At 46.5% G+C, this 25,440-nt stretch overlaps 1 protein-coding gene across 4 annotated transcripts; it reads right to left on the reverse strand.

The window, feature by feature from the left end:
* Positions 1–1,796: 1,796 nt before the first annotated feature.
* On the reverse strand, positions 1,797–19,593 carry GARIN1B (golgi associated RAB2 interactor 1B). 4 transcript variants are annotated; one of them, XM_082692443.1, is made up of 9 exons: positions 19,491–19,591; positions 14,479–14,754; positions 13,536–13,928; positions 11,775–11,959; positions 10,406–10,658; positions 8,819–8,940; positions 6,110–6,153; positions 3,233–3,402; positions 1,797–2,433 (listed from the first exon to the last, which is right to left on the reverse strand). In XM_082692443.1, exons 3-8 carry the CDS (start codon positions 13,782–13,784, stop codon positions 3,233–3,235), a joined length of 1,023 nt encoding a protein of 340 aa, XP_082548569.1. In that variant the 5' UTR covers positions 13,785–13,928; positions 14,479–14,754; positions 19,491–19,591; the 3' UTR covers positions 1,797–2,433. The 4 variants fall into 4 exon arrangements, with proteins under 4 accessions (XP_082548569.1, XP_082548570.1, XP_082548567.1 ...); XM_082692444.1 differs by having other exon boundaries at positions 1,798–2,433; positions 6,110–6,147; positions 19,491–19,590; XM_082692441.1 differs by lacking the exons at positions 1,797–2,433; positions 3,233–3,402 and adding an exon at positions 4,570–5,140 and having other exon boundaries at positions 19,491–19,593.
* Positions 19,594–25,440: the final 5,847 nt, after the last annotated feature.

Genomic DNA, 25,440 nt, shown 5'->3' on the forward strand with positions numbered 1-25,440 from the left:
TAGGATAGGATCTAGTACAAAATGGAAGGAGTTAGACTTTGCTTAGAACTGACACGGTTCTTCCACAGTAATAAGGAGAGAAACTGGATCTACGGGTCTGGTTTCAGGTAAGTGGTGGTCATGGTGGAGAGAGCTTGGAGTTCCCTTTCCATTGCTGTGATGTTCTCAGTGAAAAAGGAAGCACTGGGAGGCACTGGGGGTCTGAGGGAGGAGAAGGTGTGAGGTAGCCATTCAGGAGAGAGAACAGATGAGGGAGCATAGTGCAATCTCCAAGCAACATTGAGGACTCTCCCGAAAACTGAGATGACTTTGAGGTAATACAGGTTAGTATATCACGTGGTTTTTTTCCAGCCAAGTTTAGCAGCATGATGCAGGCATGGAGTTGGTGGAGAGTTGGACTTGGCCAAGTAAATAGAATCACGTGGAAGAGACACAAAGGTGTTGAGGGTGCATGGAAGGGAATGGTGAGAATAATGACTGATCATGGAATCTAGGCTGAAGGGGAAGGAAATGACATGAGGAGAGAGAGGGACAGTGAAAACCCAGAAGGAGCAATAGATTGTGGGATTAGTGGGTGGAAGGATTACTGGACTCAGGGAAAGACAGGAGGTAGTGGAGCTGGAGAGAGGGATTCATGGAGTGGGGTGCAGTGATTAATGACAAACTCTAGGATAAAATCACAAGAGTCAATGGCTGATGAGGGTAGTGGGCAGGATTACTGGGGTACAGCAGCTCAAGAAACCTCGACCAGGGCATGGGAGGGTTCATCTAGGTGGATACTGAAATCACCAACAATTAGGACAAAATCCGTCTCTGGAAAGAGTGATGGTGATCCAGGACCTTACCTTTTAGCCTTCCAACCCTTTAAATTACTCCAGTGTTGGAAAAGACCCTCGTAGCCTATCTTAAATCAGAGCAAGACATCTGAAAAATTGGAAAGTTGGTTGAAATATTCATGGTCTATTTTTTACTGAATGTGAAATATAGTGTATTTTATTTTTTAAATTAAATTTTTAAAAAAGATTTTATTTATTTGGCAGACAGAGATCAGAAGCAGGCAGAGAGACAGAGGAGGAAGCAGGCTCCCTGCCGAGCAGAGAGCCTGATGCGGGGCTCAGTCCGGATGTGGGGCTCGATCCCGATTCGGGGTTCAATCCCAGGACCCTGGTACTGTGAACTGAGCCGAAGGCAGAGGCTTTAACCCACTGAGCCACCCAGGTGCCCCTGAAATATTGTGTATTTTGAATAAAATGGCCAGTCTGTGAGCCATGAGACAGACACTCTTTGGTGACTCCCTTGATCTGTAATTTGTGAACCTCTGATTTTACCTTTACTCTAATCCTGGAGCCTCTGACTTACTTATGTTTTGAGGTAGGACCTCCTCTCTGTGGAATCACTGGTTTCATAAGCACTAACAAGGTATGTCAGCATTTAAAGGGGGTATCAGATGTAAAAGAAATTGAGCTAGTGTCTGTAGGACTGAGACCACAGCCAGCTTAGAATGATGGACCACAAAAGAGAAAGTCCCCCTACCTCACACACCTTGTCTTAATACTGCCTCCTGAGGAAACTTTCTGCAGTCTCAATCCCAAACCTTCATTTGAAACACCAGGGCCAGCCGTGGTCGTATAGTGGTTAGTACTCTGCGTTGTGAAACACCAGGGCCAGGCTAGCAAATCCAAGTTAGGGAATGTGCTTAGGAAGAAGATGTAAAGCTTGAATCAAAAGAGGGACTAACAACAACAAAAATAAAATAAAATAAAATAAAATAAAAAAGGAAAAAAAAAGGAAACTTCAGGAGAGGCCCTTGGCTGGAATTGTTTTTAGTCCCTCATAGTTATCCAGAATAATTGGCACAGAGAAGAAAACACATTTGTTTGGGTATATGGCCTTACTTTCAAGTTTTAAATTAGATAAATAGAAGCTTCGTGAGGCATCTCTCAGTGGTGTATTTCTTCTCTTTTCCTCTTTGGCTTCTCATTCGGGTCCCTTCTGTTTATTTCTGTTACCGCCTTTCTGTGAGATCTCCCCTCTCCTCTGACTTCCTTCCTCCACCTCCTCACCACCGCCATTTTGTTCTCTTCCCCTCTCCGTCAGTCCTGCTTCCCTTTCCTTTCTTCTCTTCATCTCCATCACAGCTTCCTGTGTCTGTCCTGGCGGTGATAACGGAGGTGAGGTAGGACGGTGGTGGTGTGAACCAGAGGTGCGTAGAGGAATGATGTTGGAATGATGCCCTTACCCGGAGCCATGCTCCCAAATGGTTCTCCAAGGAAAGGCTATGCTGTCAGCATGAGGAGACTCTTATTTTTCCTTAGTTGTAGCTTTCTCCTTCCCTACAGCAGACAGAGTCCCTCAGAAAGCCGAATGTGAGTGGTGTTGGCGAGGGCCGCATAGATTCTCCCCAGTGCGCAAAAGGGGTTCAGATAGAATTTCCTGTTAGCGTAGGGGAGAAAAATGTCCAATGAGATACAGCTTGCCTAAAAAACTTGTCTGTGGACACAAAGATACTTAAGGTAGTTTTTTAATTGTCAACTCTTAATAACAGGCATCTCATAAGGGTAAGTGTTATATTGATATTATTTGACTGGAGAAAACACAAGCCACTCCTCCCTTCTTTAGAGATCTCCCTCTGGTCAGACAGAGGCACATAGAAAGTACTTAATGAATATTGGCCAAATGAATAAATGGATGGGGATGAACATTTGGCACATGGGAAAATAAGGCTGGGCTCCAGAGAAGTATCACCCCCTAGCCCACGCTTTCTGGCCTAGTTCCTTCTTGTTCGTTCTGTGACAGAAGGTTGGGGCTCCCCAAGAGCTCTGGAAAGGAAAAGGAAGAGCCAGCTTCTCACTCCCTCAAAGAAGCCAGAGGGAGGGACTGTGCTGCGGAGGAGGACAGGAGGACACAGCCCCTCCCACACAGCAGGGAGAAAGCAGGTCTAGCCACAACAGTGTTGTCCTGGTCTCTGTCCCTTCAGAGCCACTGGTAAGAACTCCCAGGGGCCTCTAGCGGGGCTCTGGAGTTGCCACATTTAGGATTTCACTCAACCCAGTTGGAGGTAGAGAAGAACCGGGAAGGAACAAACAGAACTGAGGTGGCTTTGGCTGGCAACCCCCACTCCCACCCACCACCTCCTGGAATCACCCCCAGGCCCCTAGGACCTGAACCCAGGCCTGAAATGGGACTCCAGGGCTATCCCATGAAGACGGTCAGATTATTTCCAACACAGTACCTATATGAGCGGAGCCAGCTGTAGCCCCGTGGAGGCTGCCAGGGTGCTGAGGAGTGAAAGGGGCTGCGGCCCAGAGGGGTTCTCTCTTTCCCACTCTCCATAAGTGAGCGAATTTCTCCAGCTGAGGTCACGGATGCAAGGGATGCCATCCTCTCTGTGAGTCTCTCTCTCTAGGTCATAAAGGGAATGCATTTGTTTGTATCTTTAATTCACAGAGCAGTCTTGCAGTCATGGCCCAACACTGGTGGGGTGCTTCTTACGAGCCAGGCGTGGTCCCCAACCATCATGTGCCTTAAAGCTCTTTTAATTCTCACAAGGAGCTGGAGAGATCAGCGCTGCTGTGGTCCCCATCTTACTAGGACTCTGAGGCCCAGCGCAGTTTTAAGTCACTTACCCAGGGTCATATAATGAGGAGTCAGAGCCAGAATTCAAAGCCAGGCAGTTAGAGCCCATGTTTTAACTATGCTATGGTTTGAACCAGGCAGTGCCAGAAAAAAGAGGGAACCACATGTGGCTTGGAGAGCATACTGAGTGAATTTCCCGAGGAGATTCAGCTAGCTGAACTGGCAATGGCCTTGAACCCAGATGCCCTTCAGCCTGAGCCTGTCCTCAGTCCACTTGGCTTCAGGTACCGTAAAGGTGGCTTGCAGCCCAACAGCTTTGGCATAACCGGAAGCGTGTTAGAAATGCACAATACTGACTTAAAATCTGCATTTTAACAAGATCTCCAGGGGGCTGCTTGCACACTATAGTTTGGGAAGCACTGCAGTAGGGCCACACTACCCACTGATGGGGGAGTTGAAAGGTTTAGCCACACAGGTAAGCCTTGGGACATTGGTTTTTCTTTTCATCCAGAAGTTCCGAGAGGTTGGGGTATAATTGTCCTTCCAAACTCAAAGGGTATATTATCTGGACCAAAGAGTTGAAAAAGGGTTCCTTCAGTTCCGAGGAAAGTAAAGGGTCCTGGGGACATCCTAGGATGATTCACTGAAATCAGCCTTAGGACAGCATGGGCGTCATAGTTCCCGTGAAAACACATACCTCATGATTCTGAAATTCCAGCTGTTCTCTCGAGTCCTAGAAATAAGTGTGACTTATTCTGTCTTCTTCAACCATAATCTCATAGAGTATGTTTTGAGTGTGTGTGTGTGTGTGATGGAATCTTTGTGTGAAAACACTAATGCATCATCATTGTATCATTGCTCACATGACATGAGAATGCATTCTCAGGCTTTGGGGATTATGGACCCGGGTCAGCTTTACCTGCCATTTAGAGCAGGGACTGGATGACCCGGCAGCCTCCAGGCTGAATTCGCTCCCCAGATAGGTTGTGTTTGCCCACTAAGTATCAGCCTGGACTGTGTTTTAGTTTTTATGGGGGAGGGGCTGTGTTACATAAGAATCCAGATTTTTGGCTTTTGTTGAGAAATCAGAATATCTGGCAATACCAGGCTTGTGTTCCACCATGGTGAATACTGAAGGCTTCATGGAAACCTTCATTTTCTTGATGCTACCCTCCCCATCACCTCCTCTGTCTCCTTGCTGAAACCAAGGGTCAGTCCAGCTGGGGTGTAACTCACAATGGGGTGGAGAGAAAAGTCAGCCATTTCTTACAGGACACCTAGACTCCCTACCCATTCGTAGCACCTGCAGACATTTGAGTTGCAATCCCTGGACTGGACGAGAGTCGGCAGAGCTTCTCTGAGATCTACGCATTCCTCTAAATTCCCTAAATATAACACGATATTCTGGCCACCTCCCGAACCAGTTGGGAGGAATAATTTATTAGTGGTGTGGCGCGTGGATATTTCTCGAGCTCCCTTTGCGTTCCTAATCCTGGGCTTGCCACTGCAGATAACTCAGAGGCATGAGAAGAATGAATATTGGTTGAAGAAATGAGGCTTAAGCCTATGAAACAAGTAGGGAATAATGGGAGAGAGGTTATGACCAAGGAAGGATTCGTCTGGAAAGATAGGTAGGATTGCGGGTGGAGCATCAGCGGGAAGGGAGCAGACGGGATGAGTAACACACGGGGAAGGATAGCTAAGGCTTACCTAGAGTAGATTTGGGCTGGAGAAAAAGATGGGGCACAGGGCTTCTATTTGAGGGGGAGAAAGGGATCAGGTGAGATGGGGAAGGGCGGGACATTTGCACAGGGTCATGCATGCCAAAAGGCGTTGATTTGGGGTAAACTAGAACCTGGCAATATCTAGGGAACCGGCTGCTCTTTCCAGAATGTGTCATGCACTTTCACACAGACTCTGACTCTCAGAAGGCTCTGCCTCCTCTTCTTCCGCGGGCCCTGCCTGTAGCCCTCCTCTACGACTCAGCTCATAGGCCCTCCCCAGTAGTCTCCTGCGGAGAGTGAGGGACCCCTGTCTTTGTGCTCCCGAGATACCCCAGGTATGAGTTCTGAATGTTTCCTAGAAAGAGAGGTTTTGTGATTTCAGGATCTACCCATCTGACCACCAAATTATAAACCTTTTTGAGGGGATACTATGTCCTCCTCCATTGGGACTTCACAGTGTTGGGCACTTGCCAAGGGCTCCCTGCATGTTTTGGAATGAGTAAATGAATGAATGAACTAGCAGAAGATTACTGGACGGGCCAGGCATGTGGTGATAAGGCGGATTAGGGTAGAATCTGTGGGAGTAGAGCTGAAGGAAAGCATATCAGAAACATTTCAAAGAGAGAAATCGCCAAGACTTGCTACCAAGTTGAGCACGGGGGCCAAAGAGCCTGGAGGAAGTCAGACTCAGGTATGGAAGGACAACAGAGATCTGAGGACGCTGGGATGGGGAGCTGGAGGGGACCTTCTTCCTACATCTGTGGGGCAGAAAGTTCTCCGAGACGTGGGTGCCCTGTTCCCTCCGTTACCTGAGCTGTCCTTTTTGGTCTGTGTCTTTTTGCTGCTCCTGGAACTCCAGCCATTTCAGGATCAAGGAAACGAAGGCCAAAAGGAAAAGAACAGAGCATGAAATTCTCATTTCAAATCTTGTTTCTAGTCATATTTTTCTTGATGCAAAAGCTTTAGAGGCAGATATAAATATGAAAAAGGCCCGCTGGGCTACCCTGGTAACAAAGTACCAGAAGAAAAACTAGGGAAGGGGGAGGGGAGAGGGGGGTGGGGTGGGAGCAGAGCCCTTGGTGCTGCTTTTGCTGAGGAAAAGTGGGTGCGACTCCATCTGTTTGGTCCTTTGTCTCAGCCTTTCATTTTATTTGCCGTAAGTTGCTTGTTGTTGCCAATGTGCAAAAACTGATAGAATTGTGACCAGACTAGAACCTGCCTGGATGAGGAGAGAGAAACCATCACTGGGGGCTTCATTCTGGGAACTTAAAGAGAAGAGACCAAATGTCCGTCCAAAGCAATTCCTGAGAGGACAGTGAAGCAAAAATTCATTTCTCCCTGTTTCTCACAGCCTTCTGATCCATTCCAGACATGACAGCCCAGATGAGGTTGCCTCAGTTTACTGGCTGGCCTCTTCACACCTCGGCTCCCTCCCTTCAAATCAACTGTCACCTGGACAGCCAGCGTCACCTTGGATCACGTCACTTCCCAGTTTAAAATGAGGCTAAGGCTCCCACTCGGCTAAAGCCTTCATTCATTCACAGGGCTTCCCAGGCCCTGGCTCAGCTCTGCCCAACCTCTTCCATCCTCCCACCCCCGCCATTTCTGCGCTGGCCCACCCTCCTTTTTTTCTAAACTCACCAATCTCTTCCTCAGGATGAAGCCTCATTTGTTCCCTAAACCTCTGTAGCTTTCTCCACCCTTCCTCTGGGTAGAGCCTATTTCTCCTTCTGGCCTTAAGTCCCCTCTGACCTTCCAGAAACATTAGAAGTTGCCTGTGCCAGAGATTGACAACAGGCCCCTAGACCCCCTTCTTCCTTCCTTCTGTGTGCGGCAGAACCTCTGACTTTGCGTTGGGCCCGTGGCTACACACACGCTGGTGAGTGCATTTCCCAGCTCCCTTGTAGCTGGGTGTGGCCAGGTGCCTGAATGGTGGCCAGGAGTATAAATAGAAGCAAATGGTAATGACAAAAGAAAAATCCATGATTTCAGATTTTGAGAGGGTCAGTAAGTTGCTTCAATATATCTTGCTCTACTAGAGTCCAGGGGTCTCGAGCTCAGCAATGTGACCTCTCACCCAGAAATTTCTTAACTACAGATCTCTGTAGTTAAGCCTTTGATACATACATAGAGTGACAACTTCCGGTATAAATTCTTAGGCAGTGGGCAACTGACACATCATTCTCTTGCGCGAATACTTTTCTACTTCCAGCCCATGTTTGAGTTAATAATACAAGTTAATATTGATTGAGGATTTCCTCCGTCCACCTCTGAATCTGCTGAGGAGCATGCCAAGGACTGATGTGTATGAGCTCATGTCACCTTACGCTATCTGGGTGAGGTTGGCACTACTATCATTTATTTCCATTCTGCAGATCTGAACCCTTGGGACCATAAAAGTGAAGCAATGGGCCCAAGGGCTCACAGTCAGAGCAGTGCCTGGGGCCCAGGGCTGGGTGAGCTCTGAACCACTGTAAGAGATTGTCCCCTCCAACTCCCGACACTGAGAAAAAGGCCTTTCTTTCCTCTCCTCTCCTCTCCTCTCCTCTCCTCTCCTCTCCTCTCCTCTCCTCTCCTCTCCTCTCCCCTTCTTCCCTCCCTTTCTTTCATTCCTTCTTTCTTCTCTCTCTCTCTCTCCTTCCTTCCTGGTTTTTCTCTTCGTGACATTTCCTAACTTACTTCTGTCCGCCCTTTTCTTTTAAACCACAAATCAAGATTGCGGGGACCCTGATTCCCAATCATCTTTGCCCTCTGGTCGCAGTGCCCTGTGGTCTAAGTGCTCTCAAATCCTGTTAGCCCTAAGGCACCTGCACATACAGGGACATTTCCTCAGGCACAGAGAACATGGGCCGGTACAATGGAGTTTTCCAGAACAGATTATCCATTTAGAAAGCAACCACAGGAGCTTCCCGAAGGCTAAGCAGAGGCTTAGCTAGCCAGGGGAAGAGGTAAACGAACTCAATGAGTAGACAATGTTTTCACTTTTTCTCCCTAAGGACTAGGAACAGGGTTAGAAATTAGGTTTTCTGGGGCGCCTGGGTGGCACAGTGGGTTAAGCCTCTGCCTTCGGCTCAGGTCATGATCCCAGGGGCCTGGGATCGAGTCCCACATTGGGCTCTCTGCTCAGGAGGGAGCCTGCTTCTCCTCATCTCTCTGTCTGTCTGTCTCTCTGCCTATTTGTGATCTCTCTCTCTGTCAAATAAATAAATAAAATCTTAAAAAAAAAAAAAAAGAAATTAGGTTTTCCTTTCCCACCTATGCTACTAACTTACTCTTCTTATCGAAGAGTTACTTTTTATTTTGTACAACATTCCTCTGGAGTCAGGCCCACCGTGCAGGCTGTGTGGAGGAGACTAAGGCAAAGAGAACTGGGTAAAGGTTATTCTGAGTCAAGGATAAAACCTGGATCCTGAGTGGCAGCATTTCACGCTCCTCCCTTTGCTTGGTTTCTGGATCTTAGGGCCCAGGCCATTTGGGCTGTGGCAGGGACGGGAGGCTGGCCGATTTAAGGCACATACCTGAACTCATCGTGCTGGTGCAAGTCAGCAAAAATCTGAGAGAGCGCCTCACTCTCACCCTTGGCCATCAGCTGCATGAGGCTCTCGCTGGGCTGGGAGACTTGGGGTTTCTTCTGTACTGACTAGATGGAGGAAAAAAACAAAGCCAGGTAGTTAAGGGCTTAGGGTCTCTGCATTTTCCTAATCATGGTCCAGACACGAAGATGCTGGAACTGGGGCTCTGCCTCTGGGCTGCTGGGTTAGCTGCTCAGAGGGGCCGTTCTGAGGCCATCTCTGTTTGTTTCTGTCCCCTGAATTGTTATAAATAGCCTTTGGTGCCTTAAGGATAATACTGTCATTGAAAACTTTAGACGTAATTTAGTAGATCATCTATTCGTCTTTTTTAAAATTTTTATTTATTTATTTGACAGACAGAAATCACAAGTAGGCAGAGAGGCAGGCAGAGAGATGGGGGAGGCAGACTCCCTGTTGAGCAGAGAGCCTGATGTGGGGCTTGATCCCAGGACCCTGAAATCATGACCTGAGCTGAAGGCAGCGGCTTAACCCACTGAGCCACCCAGGCACCCCTAGATCATCTATTCTTATGAACATATACCTTCATATGTTCCTGAACAGCCCATTCTTAAAAATTTTAATAAAGCTTCTGCTACTTAGTCTTATATATAAATGTAGGGGGATCAAATATCTGTTGTAGGAATTCAATAGATGTTTAAAAAATTACTTTCTCGGGGCGCCTGGGTGGCCCAGTTGCTAAGCAACTGCCTTTGGCTTGGGTCATGATCTTGGGGTCCTGGGATGGAGCCCTGCATTGGGTTCCCTGCTTAGTGGGGAGCCTGCTTCTTCTTGTCCCTCTGCTGCTCCCCCTGCTTGTGCTGTCTCTCTCTGTGTCCAATAAATATATAAAACCTTTAAAAAATTAAAAAAAATAATGACCCAGTCATTACATTCCTTAGAATCTACCCAAGACAAATGAAACATACATCTATGCAAAAACTTGTACACAAATGTTCCCATCAGAATTATTCATAATAATCAAAAACTGGAAAAAATCCAAATGGCCAACTGGTGAATGGACAAACAACACGTGATATACCCATACACCAGAATGCTACTCTGCAATGAGAAGGAAAACGGATAGTCTGTGACTGTGCAGAAGTGGCCTCATGCTACAATGTAGATGAGCCTGAAAAACACCATGCTGAGGGAAGGAAACCAGGCACAAAAGGCTAGTATCGTAGGATTTCATTTATACAAAATTTCTAAGAAATAAGAAATTATAGAGACTGCCTAGGGCAGTGGCTGCGTAGGGCAGAAAATAGGGATATTTGAAGGACTGTACATGGGCACAAGGGAATTTGTAGGGCGATGGTTGCCCAACTATGTACTGTTACTGAGAACGCTGTGCGGTACATTTGAAAGGGCTGGGTTTTATGGCCGTAAATTATGCCCCCAATAAAGCTGATTAGCAAAGGTCTAAGGCAGGGATCGCCTTCACGGTGTGCTCACCTATGAGCTCACCTACCAGCATACCTAAACTCCACAGTTTGGCTCTGGCCTTTGCTGGAGGGGGCAATGGTGCCCACTTACGTGAGAGTCTCCCGAGGGGCTGCAGTTGATCCTGGGTACCAGACAGTGCGTGAAAAGGATCCTTGGGTCCTTGGTGGTGATGGACAGCCCCGTATGCAGAATTTGTACCAGCCGGATCCAGAAGTGGAAGACAGTCTCAGGATGGTCCTGGTGGAGCCTCAGGTAGTAGATCTTCTCGGTGACTGTCCTCAATCGCAAGATGCGTTGAAGCCGGTCACAGACCTGGAACTCCACGAACTTCAGTGGGAGGATCCTGAAGCCACAAGAGAAGACACACCGTGGCAGCTCTGTGGCTTCTGATCCAACCACGTCTTCGTTAATATGAGGAGTGTCCCCTACAGGACTGAGGCTTTCGGGGGTAGGAGAGAGAATGCTCAGCTCCGTGGTGCTCAAATTTGCCGAGACCAGATTCACCTGGGGAGCTTGTTTAAAACGCAGACACCTGAAGAAATCCCCTGCAACTCAGATTCGGTGGATCTGGGGTGTCGCCCTGAAATCTGCCATGATTCTCAGGCTGGTGTTCCCTGGGATCCTGCTTGAGAGAGATAGCCCTGGGGTAAGGTGGCTGGGTAACGGGTTTCCAGTTTCTTTCTTGATAGCCTAAAGGAACTGCCCTTCTCTGCCACAGAGTGGCGCTGTCTAGCCTGTCCATTCATTGACCCCAGTGCTTTCACTACTCTTCCCAAAGGGGTTGGGAACTGGGAGAAGGAACTGGGCTGGGCTTTCTATAGGTAGGCCCAGAACATAGAGGCGAGGTTTATCATGGAACCGACATGGAGAAATGAAGGGTTTGTCTGGATTTCTGGGAATCTCTAGAGATTCTTCAGATATCCTACAGATTACTTATATGAAAAAGGGCTGTTTCTTCCCAGAGGAGTCTGAGGTCCCTGTATGTTACAGTTTTAAGGGAGACTTAGTTCCACTCGTTTTACCAGTAGGAAAACTGGGATGAGGCAGATAGCCTTGAGACTCAAAAATGATTCGAGTCGTTGGCTACCGAAGACTAGAACCCATGTCTCATATCTAGTGCTCTATCTGCCGGACCTCACTGCTTCCTTGCCCCTTGGCCCAAGGCAGGAAGACTTCCTATGGATTCAGTGGGTGAGAGCAGCAAGAAGGAAAGTGGGCATGCTGACTGGCTTCTCATTGCTGACCACATAACACTTCTCTTTTCCGCCCCATCCCCCCGCAACCTTGGCCTTAATGCTTCCAGTGCATGATCTGTCTTGGGCTACTGTTGTCTAAAAAAGTAATGTCACTGCCAGTGACTTCTCCGTCTCTCCCTACTTTGAGTTGAGTCGCAAAGCAGCCTCTGCTTTGGGTCCACCCCTCACCGCATTCATCCTCTCTTCGCATCTCTATTGCTTACCTCTTCAGCTTGATGTTTGGGGCCGTAGATGGTCTGTTCCATGTCTGGCTCTGTCCCTGGTGCCATTTGACACTAGCCATGAGGAGGATATTGGGAAGGGGCAGGCAGGGCACGGAGGAGGTTACCCCAAGGGCCATGGTGTTGGAGGGTTTGTAGATGTCTATCCAGTTCCTGCCCTTTCTGACCTGCAAAGCAGCCCGAGGGGCACAGCCTGAGCATTGGGCAGAAGCAACAGTGTATTCTAGGAGAGGTGGTCTCTCAACCCCAGTCCTATCCACATTTGGAGCTGGCTAATTCTTTGTTTAGGGGAGGGGGCTTTCCTGAGCAAGACAGGATGGTTACCCCGTCTCTGTCTCTATGCACTAAAGGCTAGTAGCAATCCTACCCCTTGCCACGCCTCCCAAGTTGGGACAATCAGTAGTATCTCCAGAGGTTGCCAAATGCCCCCTGGTGGTGGCCGCTGAAATCAACACTTATTGAGAACCACTGTTTAAACCTATATGGCTTCAACAACTGGAGTATTTACCCCACCTCCTGTTAACAATTGCCCACAAGAACTATAACCCAAGAGTTCCTGGTCCTGTGTCACATTTCTGTGACTCCTTTACACACTGCTTCCTAGATTTTCTTTGAAAAATGTGTCCTTACCCCATTCTTTGAGGGACCCTATTGTTTCCTGCACTTCCCCTTGCAGCTCCCAAGGTCTGTTTATTCTGGGTTCCATTTGGCCAGGGGAAAGGAAGAACAGGCAAGGAAATAAAAATGCACAGAGAGGCCCCGGGGTGGCGCGGTTGGTTAAGAGGCCGACTCCTCATTTTGGCTGAGGTCACTATCTTGGGGTTCTGGGATGGAGCCCATACCACCCCCTAGTTGTGGGCTCTGTGCTCAGTGGGGAGTTTGCTTGAGATCCCCCCCCCCCCCATGCAGTGCACTCACTCGCACATGCTCTCTCTGTCTCAAATAAATAAATAAATCTTTATTCTTTCTCTCTCTCTCTCTCTTTCTTTTTTAAAGATTATATTTATTTGACAGAGACAGCAAGAGAGGGAACACAAGCAGGGGGAGTGGGAGAAGGAGAAGCAGGCTTCCTGCTGAGAAGGGTGCCTGATGAGGGGCTCAATGTCAGGACCCTGGGATCATGACCTGAGCCGAAGGCAGATGTTTAACAACCGAGCCACCCAGGTGCCCCAATAAATGAATCCTTTAAAAAAAATGCCCCAAGTGCTCGTTGTACTTGTGCCTTTGCTTCCTGGCTTCACATGTAACAACCAGCTTGGTCCAATCCCTTTTATAAATAGAGGAAACTAGGATTCAGGGCATGCAGATCATTTGCACAATGACGCTCCCTGACGAGAAGGCAGAGACCCTGAGCCCTGGTCCTCTCGGGGCCCTGCTCCTGCTCTTTCACCAGTCAGCATTTCTGCTACGAAGCCTCCCAGGGAAGCCCCCTTCACTGCCTCCTCTTTGTTCCCCTCTTGGGCCTGACAGCCCGGAGAAGGAAGCACACTGAGGGGTTCGGATACCAAGTCCTCTACTCAGAGCAGAGAACACCTGACCTCTGTCCCCACAATGACAAGTGTCTGCGGAAGAAGCTCTGTGGGGGGCTCAGCAAAGTCAGGGTCAGCTGCATTCCAGGCCCACTGACTTCGCCTTGCCTCAGTGCTCACTCCACTCCAGGCCCCGGGACAGACTCTCCCGGCCACATCTTGGGAACAAGTTGAGAAGAATCAAGGAATGCCATTGTGAGCGACCCAAGGGTACCTGGACAAAGTTGCTTTCAAACACCACTGAGTCAGGAAACAGGTTGAATTCTGGAGAACGAAGCATCTGGCAGAGAAGTCCCTCCTCCACACCTAGGCCCACTCCAGGGTTTGGCTCCCCATCCACGGACAAGAGGCCCCTGACTTCTTCCCAGGCATTCAGGGAAGGGAATGTTGGAAAAGATCTTGTGACTTTTACTGTCTTCTTTGATTTCCACCAAGTCTTTCTCTGTGGAACTGATGACAACATTTCCGCACATGCTCAGGGGCCTGCTGCAAGTTTGGCCTGGTATCTCTCTCTTCCCTCCTGGCCCTGGGTGGCTGGCCAAGGCCTGGGACCGCCAATCAGCTCACAATACTGAATGGATGACATCATGAAAAAACCAGGGCAGGCCTGTGGGAAAGGAAAATGCAGAGGGGTTTCTCTTTTCCTCCAGAGGGCTTGTTTCTGCCCTGATAGTCCCCAGCCCCTGTCCGGAACCCGGGGACATAGTGCCCCCAGAGGTTGCTGGGAAAGGGATGACCGCTATTCAAGTCCGCTTCAGGGAGCCAGGCAGGAAGCAAGGAAGGAAAGCTGCTGGGAGGGTATTTTCTTTCCTGCCTTTCAACCCTCCCTTACTCTTTTTTTTTTTTAAGATTTTATTTATTTATTTATTTGACAGAGAGAGAGAGACAGTGAGAGAGGGAACACAAGCAGGGGCAGGGGGAGAAGGAGAAGCAGGATTCCGCCAAACAGGGAAGCCGATAAGAGACTTGATCCCAGAACTCTGGGATCATGACCTGAACGGAAGGCAGCCGCTTAACTGACTGAGCCGCATGGGAATCCTTAGCTCTCCCTTACTCGTAATGCAACCTACCCCCAAGCAGTTTCAAGGGCTGTTGTCTATTTCAAACCCCGCCATTCCCAGCTGTGATGAGGCTGCGTTTATCTGGAGGACACTTACCCGTTTTGGAAGGAATCGCAGGGCTCTGCTCCGCGCTCTGCTCTGCCTGGGTGGTTACTTTTGCAGGTCTGTTTCCCTCAGGAGGTCACACTGAAGGAGGAGTCCACGTAATTAGTTTCTTCCCCAGAGGCTGGCTCTGTGAGGGTGCCCAGCAGAGAAGAGTGGAACCGCGCTGGGGCAGTTCCGCTAGATCAACAAGACATTCCCCCTCTCAGAGAGTGACAGCATTCCTCAGCCTGGAGTCGGAGGAAGCAAGAGCTCCAAACCCTGCAGTGGCTAGGTCAAGGGCAAAGAAGGAAGCAGTCTGACCGCTATTCAAGTCCGCTTCGGGGAGAAATCATATTCTAATTTGGACGAAATTCCGGAACTTACTAAGCTATGTATTATCAAATCAAAATAAAATATGATCAACTCAGAAAAGTAATCGGACAACCAGTGCATGTGATGTACAAGCGTGAAGAATTACTTCTGCATTTCGTTATCAAGTCAGAGCGGTGGCTGAAAGGTCTAGAGGCTTTGCTGACCTGGTTCCATGTGCCCCTCACCTGGTGGCCTTCTAGTTTGCCCGTTTCAGCACCTGAAACCACTCCCTGGTTGGTAAAGCAACTGCCGCGTTCATGTTCCTTGTTTTCTTCTGTTTATCATGTGGGATAAATGTCCTCTATGGAATGGTCTCTAGGGATGGGGTCAAGAGACCCCGTTCTGAGGTTGACATTTCTCTGGAAGCAACACACAGTCCAAAAGTGATGGCAGTTAACACGCTGAGATAAATTGAACTTGCCTGCTATGGTCTAGCTGATTGGTCTAGGTATGTAGTTTGTATGTATTTGGCCATTGAGACAGCCAGAAGTCCCCTTCAATGGGGGAGATGGCTTTTTCTGTTTTCTCTGCAAGCCTGTTTAGCCCATTTCTGTGGTATGTGGAAGAGGTTTAGTGCCCAGTCTAGAAAGCTAATTACAAGGAAGTGAGCTTTCGGCACTAAACAGAATCTAAAGCAATAATCAAATGTCTTTAAGATGTCTACCATTCCTACTTGCCCCCCTCAAGCCTCAAAAGCTAGCACACCAAATCTTTCTAAAAACCATCTTATAGATGCTCAGTTGCCTTTTTCAATATCCATTCTCTCAATTTCCTTAATAATGGTGGAATGTCTGATCTTTAGTCGGGCACAGTTTTCTGGAATAAAGATTACATTTCCTGGCCTCCCTTATAGTTAGGGGTAAGGCCATGTTGTGGCAACAGAGATGTAAGCGCAACCTGCATCTGTGGTGAAGAGACATAGGAGGAAAAGGCATACTTTCTCACTCATTATTTTTTTCCTTCTGGCTGGAATAGAGATTTGACAGCTGGATCTTGAGCAGCCCCATTGGGCCATGATGTGACATTCCACTGATGGTAGCATAGAAAGATAAAAGAGCTCCAGTTCCTTGATAATCATAAAATAGCCATACTAGTCCTTCCTGGACTGTGTACCTCCAGACTTCCTTTATATATGAGAGAAATAAATTTGGGTTTTCTGTTATACCAAGTCAGGCTTAAAAATTGCTGATATAGGGCAACCAACTGAGTGGCTCAGTTGGTTAAGCATCTGCCTTCGGCTCAGGTCACGATCCCAGGGTCCTGGGATGGAGTCCCGTATCAGTCTCCTTGGTCAGTGGGGAGTCTGCTTCTCTTGCCACTCTGCACCCCCCCCTCAGTGGTCTTGTCTCTTTGACAGTGTTGATAGTACTTTGGTTTGAGGCTAAAATCACTTAGTAGTGTTGAGTATCACTTCAAACTTGCTCAGGAATGACCAGGATACCTGATTGCATATTCAGTTGGGGCTAGACCAGGGTGCTGTGGAGCTTAGAGCTTATACAGTTTTGGAGACACTTAAAAATAAAAATACTGGGAGCGCCTGGGTGGATCAGTGGGTTAAAGCCTCTGCCTTTGGCTCAGGTCATGATCTTGGGGTCCTGGGATCGAGCCCCACATTGGGTTCTCTACTCAGCAGGGAGCCTGCTTCCTCCTCTCTCTCTGCCTGCCTCTCTGCCTACTTGTGATCTCTGTCTGTCAAATAAATAATAAAATCTTAAAAAAAATATTGGATAGTTGAGGCAGTAGGGAGTTATTGTTTAATGGGTACAGAGTTTTAGTTCAGGAAGATGACAAAGTTCCAGAGATGCGGGTGGTGATGTGCCCCCGACAGTGTGAATGGACGTCATGCCACTGAACTGGACATTTGAAATGGTACATTTCATGTCTATTTTACTACAGTAAAACATTTCCAAAACATAAAAAGGAAAATAAATATGGTATTACCACAAAAATATGATAAAACATTGCCAGAAGCCCTCTTAGGGGCCTGGGAAGTTTCAGTGTGAACAAAGGGCCCTGAAGTATAAGCTTTATTATCTTCATGGCAAATCTGTCCCATTTAAATCTATGTCACTATTTTTAAAAAAAACTATTACATAAGCAGTATATGTGCTTGTAGAACATCAGAAAATAGAGACAAGTTTAAAAAACAAACAGCATATTCTTACCTCCCAGAGAACATCACTGCAACAACCATGGATGTGCGCGTGCGTGTGTACGTGTGTGTGTTTGTGAGACAGAGAGAGAGAGAGAGAGAGATTATGTTCTAAAAATTGTTTTTAATTTTTCTAGAATCTGTATTATTTAACCAACACTTTTTTACCTTTGTATTTTGGTATACTTTTATCTCATCTCATCTCATCTAATTTCTAGGCCATATTAAAATTTCTCCAATTAACTCCAGTTATTCTTACAACTGATTTATTCATATCAGTACTCAATCCAGGAGCACACATCCCCCTTAAGTTTATTTTAATCTAGTACAGTCCCTTTTTTAGGACACTTACTAGTGGAAGCAATTGAGATCATTGTCCTACAGAATATCTCATCTTCTGGATCTATCTGGTTACTTCCTTGTGGTGTCTAGTTTGCTTGTCTAGCTACTATTTTTCCATGAAATAGAATTTATATCTAAAGGGTTGATGGAGGGACACCTGGGTGGCTCAGTCATTAAGTGTCTGCCTTCGGCTTAGGTCATGATCCTGGGATCCTGGGATCAAGTCTCACGACAGGCTCCTTGCTTAGTGGGAAGCCTGCTTCTCCCTCTGCTTGCTGCTCTCCCTGCTTGAGCACTCTCTCTCTCTCTGACACATAAATAAATAAAATAAATAGATAAAATAATAAATAATAAATAATAAAAAATAAAGGGCTGATGTATTCAGGAAAGTTTTTTTTTTTTTTTAAAGATTTTATTTATTTATTTGACAGACAGAGATGACAAGCAGGCAAAGAGGCAGGCAGAGAGAGAGAGGAGGAAGCAGGCTCCCCGCTGAGCAGAGAGCCCGATGCGGGGCTCGATCCCAGGACCGTGGGATCATGACCTGAGCTGAAGGTAGCGGCTTAACCCACTGAGCCACCCAGGCGCCCCAGGAAAGTTTTGTTTTTTAAATAGCCACTATTTCTTAGCAAAGAGCTATCATAGGATCTAGGTAAGATATTACCCTTCTTTCCCAAAGAATATCCTAGGAAAATATGTTAAAAGAATATATCTCAGAAGAAAAATGATACCAGGAAATAGAATAAAGTCCTTGACAAGAATCCTCTCTGTACCATCAAGGGACCTTATAGATCCCATGAAACAAGCAAGTAGACAAACAAAATTAGAGATACCAAAATAAGATGAAAAGGGGACAGCATGTAAGGAGAAAAAAAAAAAAGAAGAAAAACCTGCTCAGTATCTGACAGTCACACTCAGTATCTCACTGCTCAGTATCTGACAGTCACATTTCCATAAAAAATGGAGGTGAGGGGTGCCTGGGTGGCTCAGTGGGTTAAGCCGCTGCCTTCGGCTCAGGTCATGATCTCAGGGTCCTGGGATCGAGTCCCGCATTGGGCTCTCTGCTCAGCAGAGAGCCTGCTTCCTCCTCTCTCTCTCTCTGCCTGCCTCTCTGCCTACCTGTAGTCTCTGTCTCTCAAATAAAATAAATAAAATCTTTAAAAAAAAAAATGGAGGTGATATGACAGCAAACCGAGTCAGTGACATGGTCAGCAGGTCAGAGACTATCACACTAAGTATAATAAAGAAGGGCAAGAGATGAAAAGACTGGAAAGAAAATGATGGATGTGGGAGACATTTATGTTGACCAAACATACAGCTAGAGTCCCTGATGAAGAGGGAACAAATGGAATTGAAAAAGTATTCAAACATGTAAAAGAAAAAGCCATTTCTGAAACATAAGACCCAATTTGGCACACAAATGGATTTACTCTATTCTAGGTAAACTGAGTAAAGAAACCACTGAGACCAGTATAGCTCTTGGGAAGATGCTAAATCTTAGCACAACAAAAGCATCTTACTACAAATATCTGGATAGAAGAAGCAGACTATCTACCAAGGGGAATACATTTTTTAAAAAGATTTTATTTATTTCTTTGACAGAGATCACAAGTAGGCAGAGAGGCAGGCAGAGATAGAGGGGGAAGCAGAGAGCCCAATGCGGGACTTGATCCTAGGACCCTGGGATCACAACCTGAGCCAAAGGCAGAGGCTTTAACCCACTGAGCCACCCAGGTGCTCCTACCAAGGGGAATAAAATGAGACTGGTTCCAGACTTCAGCAACTTTACATGGGATGAGAAAATGAAATGATGTGAACCAATAATTCCACAAACAGGAATTACATTTACATACAGGAATGACATCCATTCAAGTATAAAGGAAGCCAACATAATCTTAAAATACTAAGCACACCAGAATAAATAAATCCATAAGCTGGTTCTCAGGGGAAAAATTAGACTATTAGTGACAGTTTAATTTTTTATAAAAGGAAGACACAGAACATATGATTTGAAATAAGAAAACACAAATAAGTACAAATAACTTCAGGATCCTAGGTAAAAGTAATGACATGAGGCTTACATGAATTACTTATACTCTAGGTAGTCAAAAGACCTCAAAATGTAGTGACTTAAAATAGAATTTCGATTTGCTCTTACACAGTAGTCCATAGACGGGCAGTCCTGGGCTGGTGGAGTATCTCTGCCATTGTCAATATGTCACTATCTGTCTCTGGGTTTCAAGGTGGCTGCTCCAGCTCCTGCCATCACGTTTGCATGCTGGCCAGTGAGAAGGGGAGGGCACACTCATTCCTTTTAAGGGCATGACCTAGAAAGGGCATAATCACTTTTGCTCACATCCCATTGGTCGGAATTCAGTCACATGGCCACACCCAGGTGCAAGGGAAGCTGGGAAATGTAGCTTTTAGCTGCATGGCTATGAACCCACCCAGAACTGGGGGGTTCTGCTATTTATTATTTAAGGATGGGAATCCAGTATACAATCGGCAGCCTCTGCAAAGAAGCCATGTCCCAGAAATGCTCCCTCTGACATTCACAGTAAATACATTAATCGTTTTTTTAAAAAATTTAACTAGTAGCAACCTAACAAGAGGTTAAGTGGTGGCCAAAAAACAGAACAGAAAATCTGGGTATGGCCTGATACCAGAGAAAGAAAGCTAGTTAATATAATTGTGTGTGTTCTCACAAATTACCCACACCAACTCCTACCCGTTCCCCCAAATTGGAGAGAGGCAGCCTGAGGGAATGAGTAATCAGCTCAAGGGAAACAAGAGAAAAATTTGGAAGAGGAGCAGTCCCTGTTGAGGCAGAAAGCTCAGCTGGGCTCTCTGTTCTTTAGCTCTTTGGGCTGAATTGACACATTACCCCATGAGAGCAGGATAAACCCCCAACTAGAGAAGAGGACATTTTTAAACCCTGCCAGGAGAGAACACAACCAGGTCCTCCTCACTAGACAGATGGTCCGAAGAGATTGGAGATGAGAAGTGAATCGGGGTGAAGGTCGAAGAGGCAGGATGTGGCTTTGGGGCTGGAGAGGGGTTGGAGGGAGGGAGCCTCAGGCGGGGGTGATAGCGCAGACAGTACTGGGGCGCTGTCCAGGACTTGCTTCCTTGAGAGCTCAGAAGGTGTGGGACCAGCAGAGCAAAGCAGCTTTGAGGAGCTGCTGCAGGGAGAGGTGGGAGTGGAGAGAGCAAAGTAGGCTAAATGCTGCTGTCAAAGTACCATCCAAGTACCGTCAAAGTCAGGAGCACAGGGTTGAGGAAAATGTCAACGCTCCAATATAGTGCTTCTCAACCTTGTCACACCCAAATCCCCTTTTCCTGACTAATACATTGTAACTCCCCCCTTACCTTCTGAAATAAAATTCGTGATTAAAACCTAACTATATTTTACTTATTTTTAAAATTTTATTTAATTTTTTAATTTTATTATATTTATTTTAAAAAGTTGATTTGCTAGCCTGGCTGTAATATAAAAGAAAAAAAACTACAATAAAATAATATGTGTTCCAATATATAAATGCTGGTGCATGACTCTATTAGAGGTCAAAATGAAATATAGTTAGAAAATCAGAAACTTATACCCAGAATGCAGCAGTTACCGAAAACAAAACAAAACAAAACAAAACAAAAAACCCACCACCACCACCAACAACAACAACAAAAAACCTGTAAAGGTCTGATGAAGTCCCAGAACCTTAAGTCAGGTTCGGTGTGGTGAGGAGGTTCGGAGCCGACGACTAAAGAAAGAATTCTTAAGACGTCATTGGTGCAAAATGGTGGTTTATTAAAGCACGGGGACAGGGCCCGTGGGCAGGCAGAGATGCAGCTGCCGCCCCGGGTTGTGAGGGGTGGTTGGTTATATACGCAGGAGTTGGGTAGGTGAGGACAAAGGGGTGTTTAGAAGGGCCTTTGGGGCAAATAATACTATCAGGATATTGAAGGCTTAGTTGCTATCAAGTAAAGACAATTAGGAGTCTGGTGGAATGTTACATCCCTGCTATCAAACATCCTTGTTAATGAGATTTAGGTTTAGAAGAAATTTAACTTTATTTACTTTTCCTTCCACCTCCGCCTCCTTAGGTTTTATGGAGGGGAGGGTGACATTTGACTTGAAAAACTGAGTTCTGTGTCCTTGGAGATTGGGCTATTGATAAGGTAACTTCTTTGTTGTAATCTCAAAGAAATTTGCAAACCAAGGGAGACTCCTGTCTTGCAGGATTGTGATCTCAGCAGGTTAACTATTTATCACTTTATGGCAGTCAGGGGTGCCCGAGGAATGCTACACCTGTGGAGGGGAGCGGATGAAGAAAAAAGAGGGGGGGGTTGCAAGGCGCCAGCTCTTGCTTTGTCCTCAGCCAGCCTCCTGCTCCCTCATCAGGTCTATTGAACTGGCTACTTGAAAACGGTAAAACCCCACTATAAATTGGTAAGTGGGATTCCAAATAGTCAATAGGGATGGAATGGTGTTCAGTGAAGTTAAGGAAATACTTGAGATTAGCCTCCTCAGCCATGGAGTCCCAGCCGCAGTGGGTCGCCACCTGGTGGTGGCAGTTATCCACTCTGCGACCTAGATGTAAGAAAGAATGCCGATTCTCGGGGCCGGCTTGGCACCTTAGCTTAGCAGCTAGTGCGCTCCAAGTCTGCATCGGAAGGTCTCTGCGATGACGCTGACAGGAATGGGCACGACGGGGACTGACGCCTGTGAGAAGAAGCCCAGAGGCCATTGTCCTTCTGCCCTCTGGACTTTGAGAATCATGCACTGCCCCGGCCAAACTGGGTTTTACTTTTCTCCTCTGTGAAGTATAGTTCATCCTAAGAGCTATCTCATGGAATTATGAAAATCACATTAGATTGTTGGTAAGGAGACACTTAAAAATGCAAAGCATTTACAAAGGGAACGTCCTGGGTGTGCGTGTGTGACAATCTCAGGCCACTAGTTGTCTGTCACATTCTTCTTGCATCTAGATATGCCCCTCGAATGGCACTGAAGTGACAGAAATTCCTTTCCTTCTTTGTGCAAGGCAAAATGCCTGGCTGGAGACTTTGGGGGGGCTGTAAAACCATTTTAGAACAAACCATCTGTGACTATTTCTTTGTATGTCAAGGACACATGGTCTGTTTCCTATTGCGACTATTAATATTCAAAACCAGTGTTGTGTTTGGGCAAAATTAGAATTTTTAGTGATATTTTAATTAAAGAAACATTATCTACCCCCAGTGGGGAAATTAATTTATCCTAAGTCAGGCAGGAGGCAGAAACAGAGCAAAAACCAGAATAGCCTCCTCTTAAAACATCTCTAGATTGTGGTATTTCGGGTTGTTTCAAGTCATAGTATCTGTAAGTGACCTTAGCTTTAAGAATTCTAAATGTTCTTTTTTAAATGCTTGTTTTATGAAGCTTTACCACTCTCAGTTGTTTCCCTGTTTTGAAATCATAGTCTCGTGTATTTCTCAAGATCGAACCCTCATGGGCTTTAGAGTTTTTTGTTTTCTGTTTTGGTTTGGTTTTTTAGCAGGGTAAGGAAGACTTTATTGTGGCAGGGCGGGGGAGGGGGTCTCAGTCAGGATAGGGACAATTGTGATGGAATTTTGCAATGGGGAGAGGCCTTGGGCTCAATTCCCAATGAAGCTGGGGGCAAGTGGGAAGTATAGCCGAGGAGGAGGCCAGGGGTCTCTGGAAGAAAAATTACTGAGGAAATGTCAGGAGTAATGGGGATTTTTTAAAAAAGATTTTATTTATTTATTTGACAGAAAGAGATCACAAGTAGACAGAGAGGCGGTAACAGATTGCCTGACGCAGGGCTCAATCCAAGGACCCTAAGATCATGACCTTAGCCGAAGGCAGATGCTCAACCAACTGAGCCACCCAGGGGCCCAAATAACACTAGAGTCTTAATTGACCAGCCATTTGTTATTTTTCTTATGATTTATGAGGACATTTGTGATGCATCTCATTCCATCACATATTTCAAGTGGGTCTGTCTTAGTGTTATTCCTGGAGGACGTTTTCTCTTTGCTCAGAATTCCATTTCGGAAACTTGAAGATATGTTCCTACATTGTTCTGGTGATGGTTTTTGCAGATGTCATAGCCTGGTGGGCTTGGATTGACCCTGGGTCACAATGTTTTGTTTCTTTTTTCTTTTAAAATGCATGTTTATTGGCTCTTCAAAGCTTTACTGATCGCTTCTGTGGTGTTATTTTCATCTTAAGAAACAGTTGCTGATAAATCAATTTTATTTAGTTGTTATTTTAAATTTTTAAAAGATTTTATTTATTTATTTGACAGCGAGAGAGGGAGCACAAGCAGGGGGAGTGGGAGAGGGAGAAGCAGGCTCTCTGCTGAGCAGGGATCCCAATGAGGGGCTTGATCCCAGGACCCTGAGATCATGATCTGAGTCAAAGGTAGGCACTTAACTGACTGAGCCACCCAGGTGCCCTGAGAAATCAATTTTTTAATAAAGATTTTATTTATTTATTTGACAGAGGTCACAAGTAGGCAGAGAGGCAGGAAGGGGGGGGCGGGCTGAGCAGAGAGTCCAATGTGGGGCTTGATCCCAGGACCCTGAGATCATGGCCTGAGCTGAAGGCAGAGGCTTTAACCCACTGAGCCACCCAGGCGCCCCCTAAGAAATCAATTTTAATCATAAATCCATTCAGCAAAGGCCATAGTTTCTTCCTGTGTTGGGAAGCAGTGGGGGGCGGGTAGCAGGGGTGGGGGTAGGCGAGACATTGTGGGCACCAGTGCTGGCTATGGCAGAAATAAGTTATTTAACACCCTTTGATTGGGTGTCTAGCAGGATAAATGGAGGCACTGGAGGACACACAAATGAGTAAGATACCAAGGGCGGATGTATCAGTCTACACAGCATCCACTTTTCTGGGAACAGCCCCTCATTAGTTAGACTTCATGGCTTTAAGCACAGAAACTGACAGGCCAACCTAAGCCAAAGGGAATTCATCGGAAAACTACTGGCACATCTTTACCACAAATGGAAGTGAAGGGAACCAGGCTTGGGGGACAGGCAGGAGCCAAAAGAGAAGCAATAGACTGGATGGAAGCCCAGCAAGGGTCACACAGCCAGGCCGGCCTGGTCATGGCTCTGGCACAGGCTGAGGGCCTGTGGATGGAAACTTACTGAGAGGAAACTTCAGGAGTAAGGGAGATGATATTCCTGCTCAGGATATAAAATTCAGCTAAGTCCTTACAACCGACCTGAAGAGTTAGCAGAGGGAGTGGTTCTGGAACTAGGAGAGTGTTGAGTAGAAGAGGCCACCAGGAAATGAGCGATCTCTTTCTGTTTAGGGACACGGCCCACCTTGATGTGAGAAACAAAGGCAAAAGAAAAATTAAATTTCCTTACTACCTACAGCCCACTGACAAGCCCTTGAAACAGGCAGAGCGACATTTCTCTAGGGACTTAGCTTCCTCGATGTTACTTTGCTCAGGGCAAAAGCCAGTCTTAGCTCCACCAACAGGATCCTGAGTCTACTTTAACATCTAAAAATTCCTTTGGAAACTTCCTGTATCTCTACCCCCCAAGATACATGTTCTCAATCATCCCCCAAGCATATGGCCCACCCATACACATCTGAAGGGTCTCATGACTGAGTTTTTACTAGACAGTAATAACTTTTTCCTAACAATCTCTATCCCCCTCAAGATCCTGGAAACCTTGCTTCCCAAATCCCCAACCCCCTCCCAACCTGAAAGTATATAATGGATCACTCCACAGGACCCCAGTGCAGCTCTTTCTGTCCACCAGTCCTGTCCCCATGCTTTCATAAAACCACCTTTCTGCACCAAATACATGTCAAGAATTCTTTCTTGGCTGTCCGCTCTGAACCCTAACATCTTTCCTACATCACTCCTTCCGTGCCTACAAGGGAGGCTGTCATTATTTTCACCCCATTCTCCTCTCTCCCTCTGATCTCCTACCTGGACTTCCACTGGCCAAACCCACCTGGACTCCAGAGGCAATGGGCCCTTTGATGTAGCCTAGACAGATCAGCTTGGAAAACGGGCAGGAACCAGAGGAGTTCTGGGGCACAGAGAATGGGGAGAAAGGAGGACTGGATTTCGAGGGAG

Source organism: Mustela nivalis (genome assembly GCF_964662115.1).
Source record: "Mustela nivalis genome assembly, chromosome: 12".
Taxonomy (NCBI): Eukaryota; Metazoa; Chordata; class Mammalia; order Carnivora; family Mustelidae; genus Mustela; species Mustela nivalis.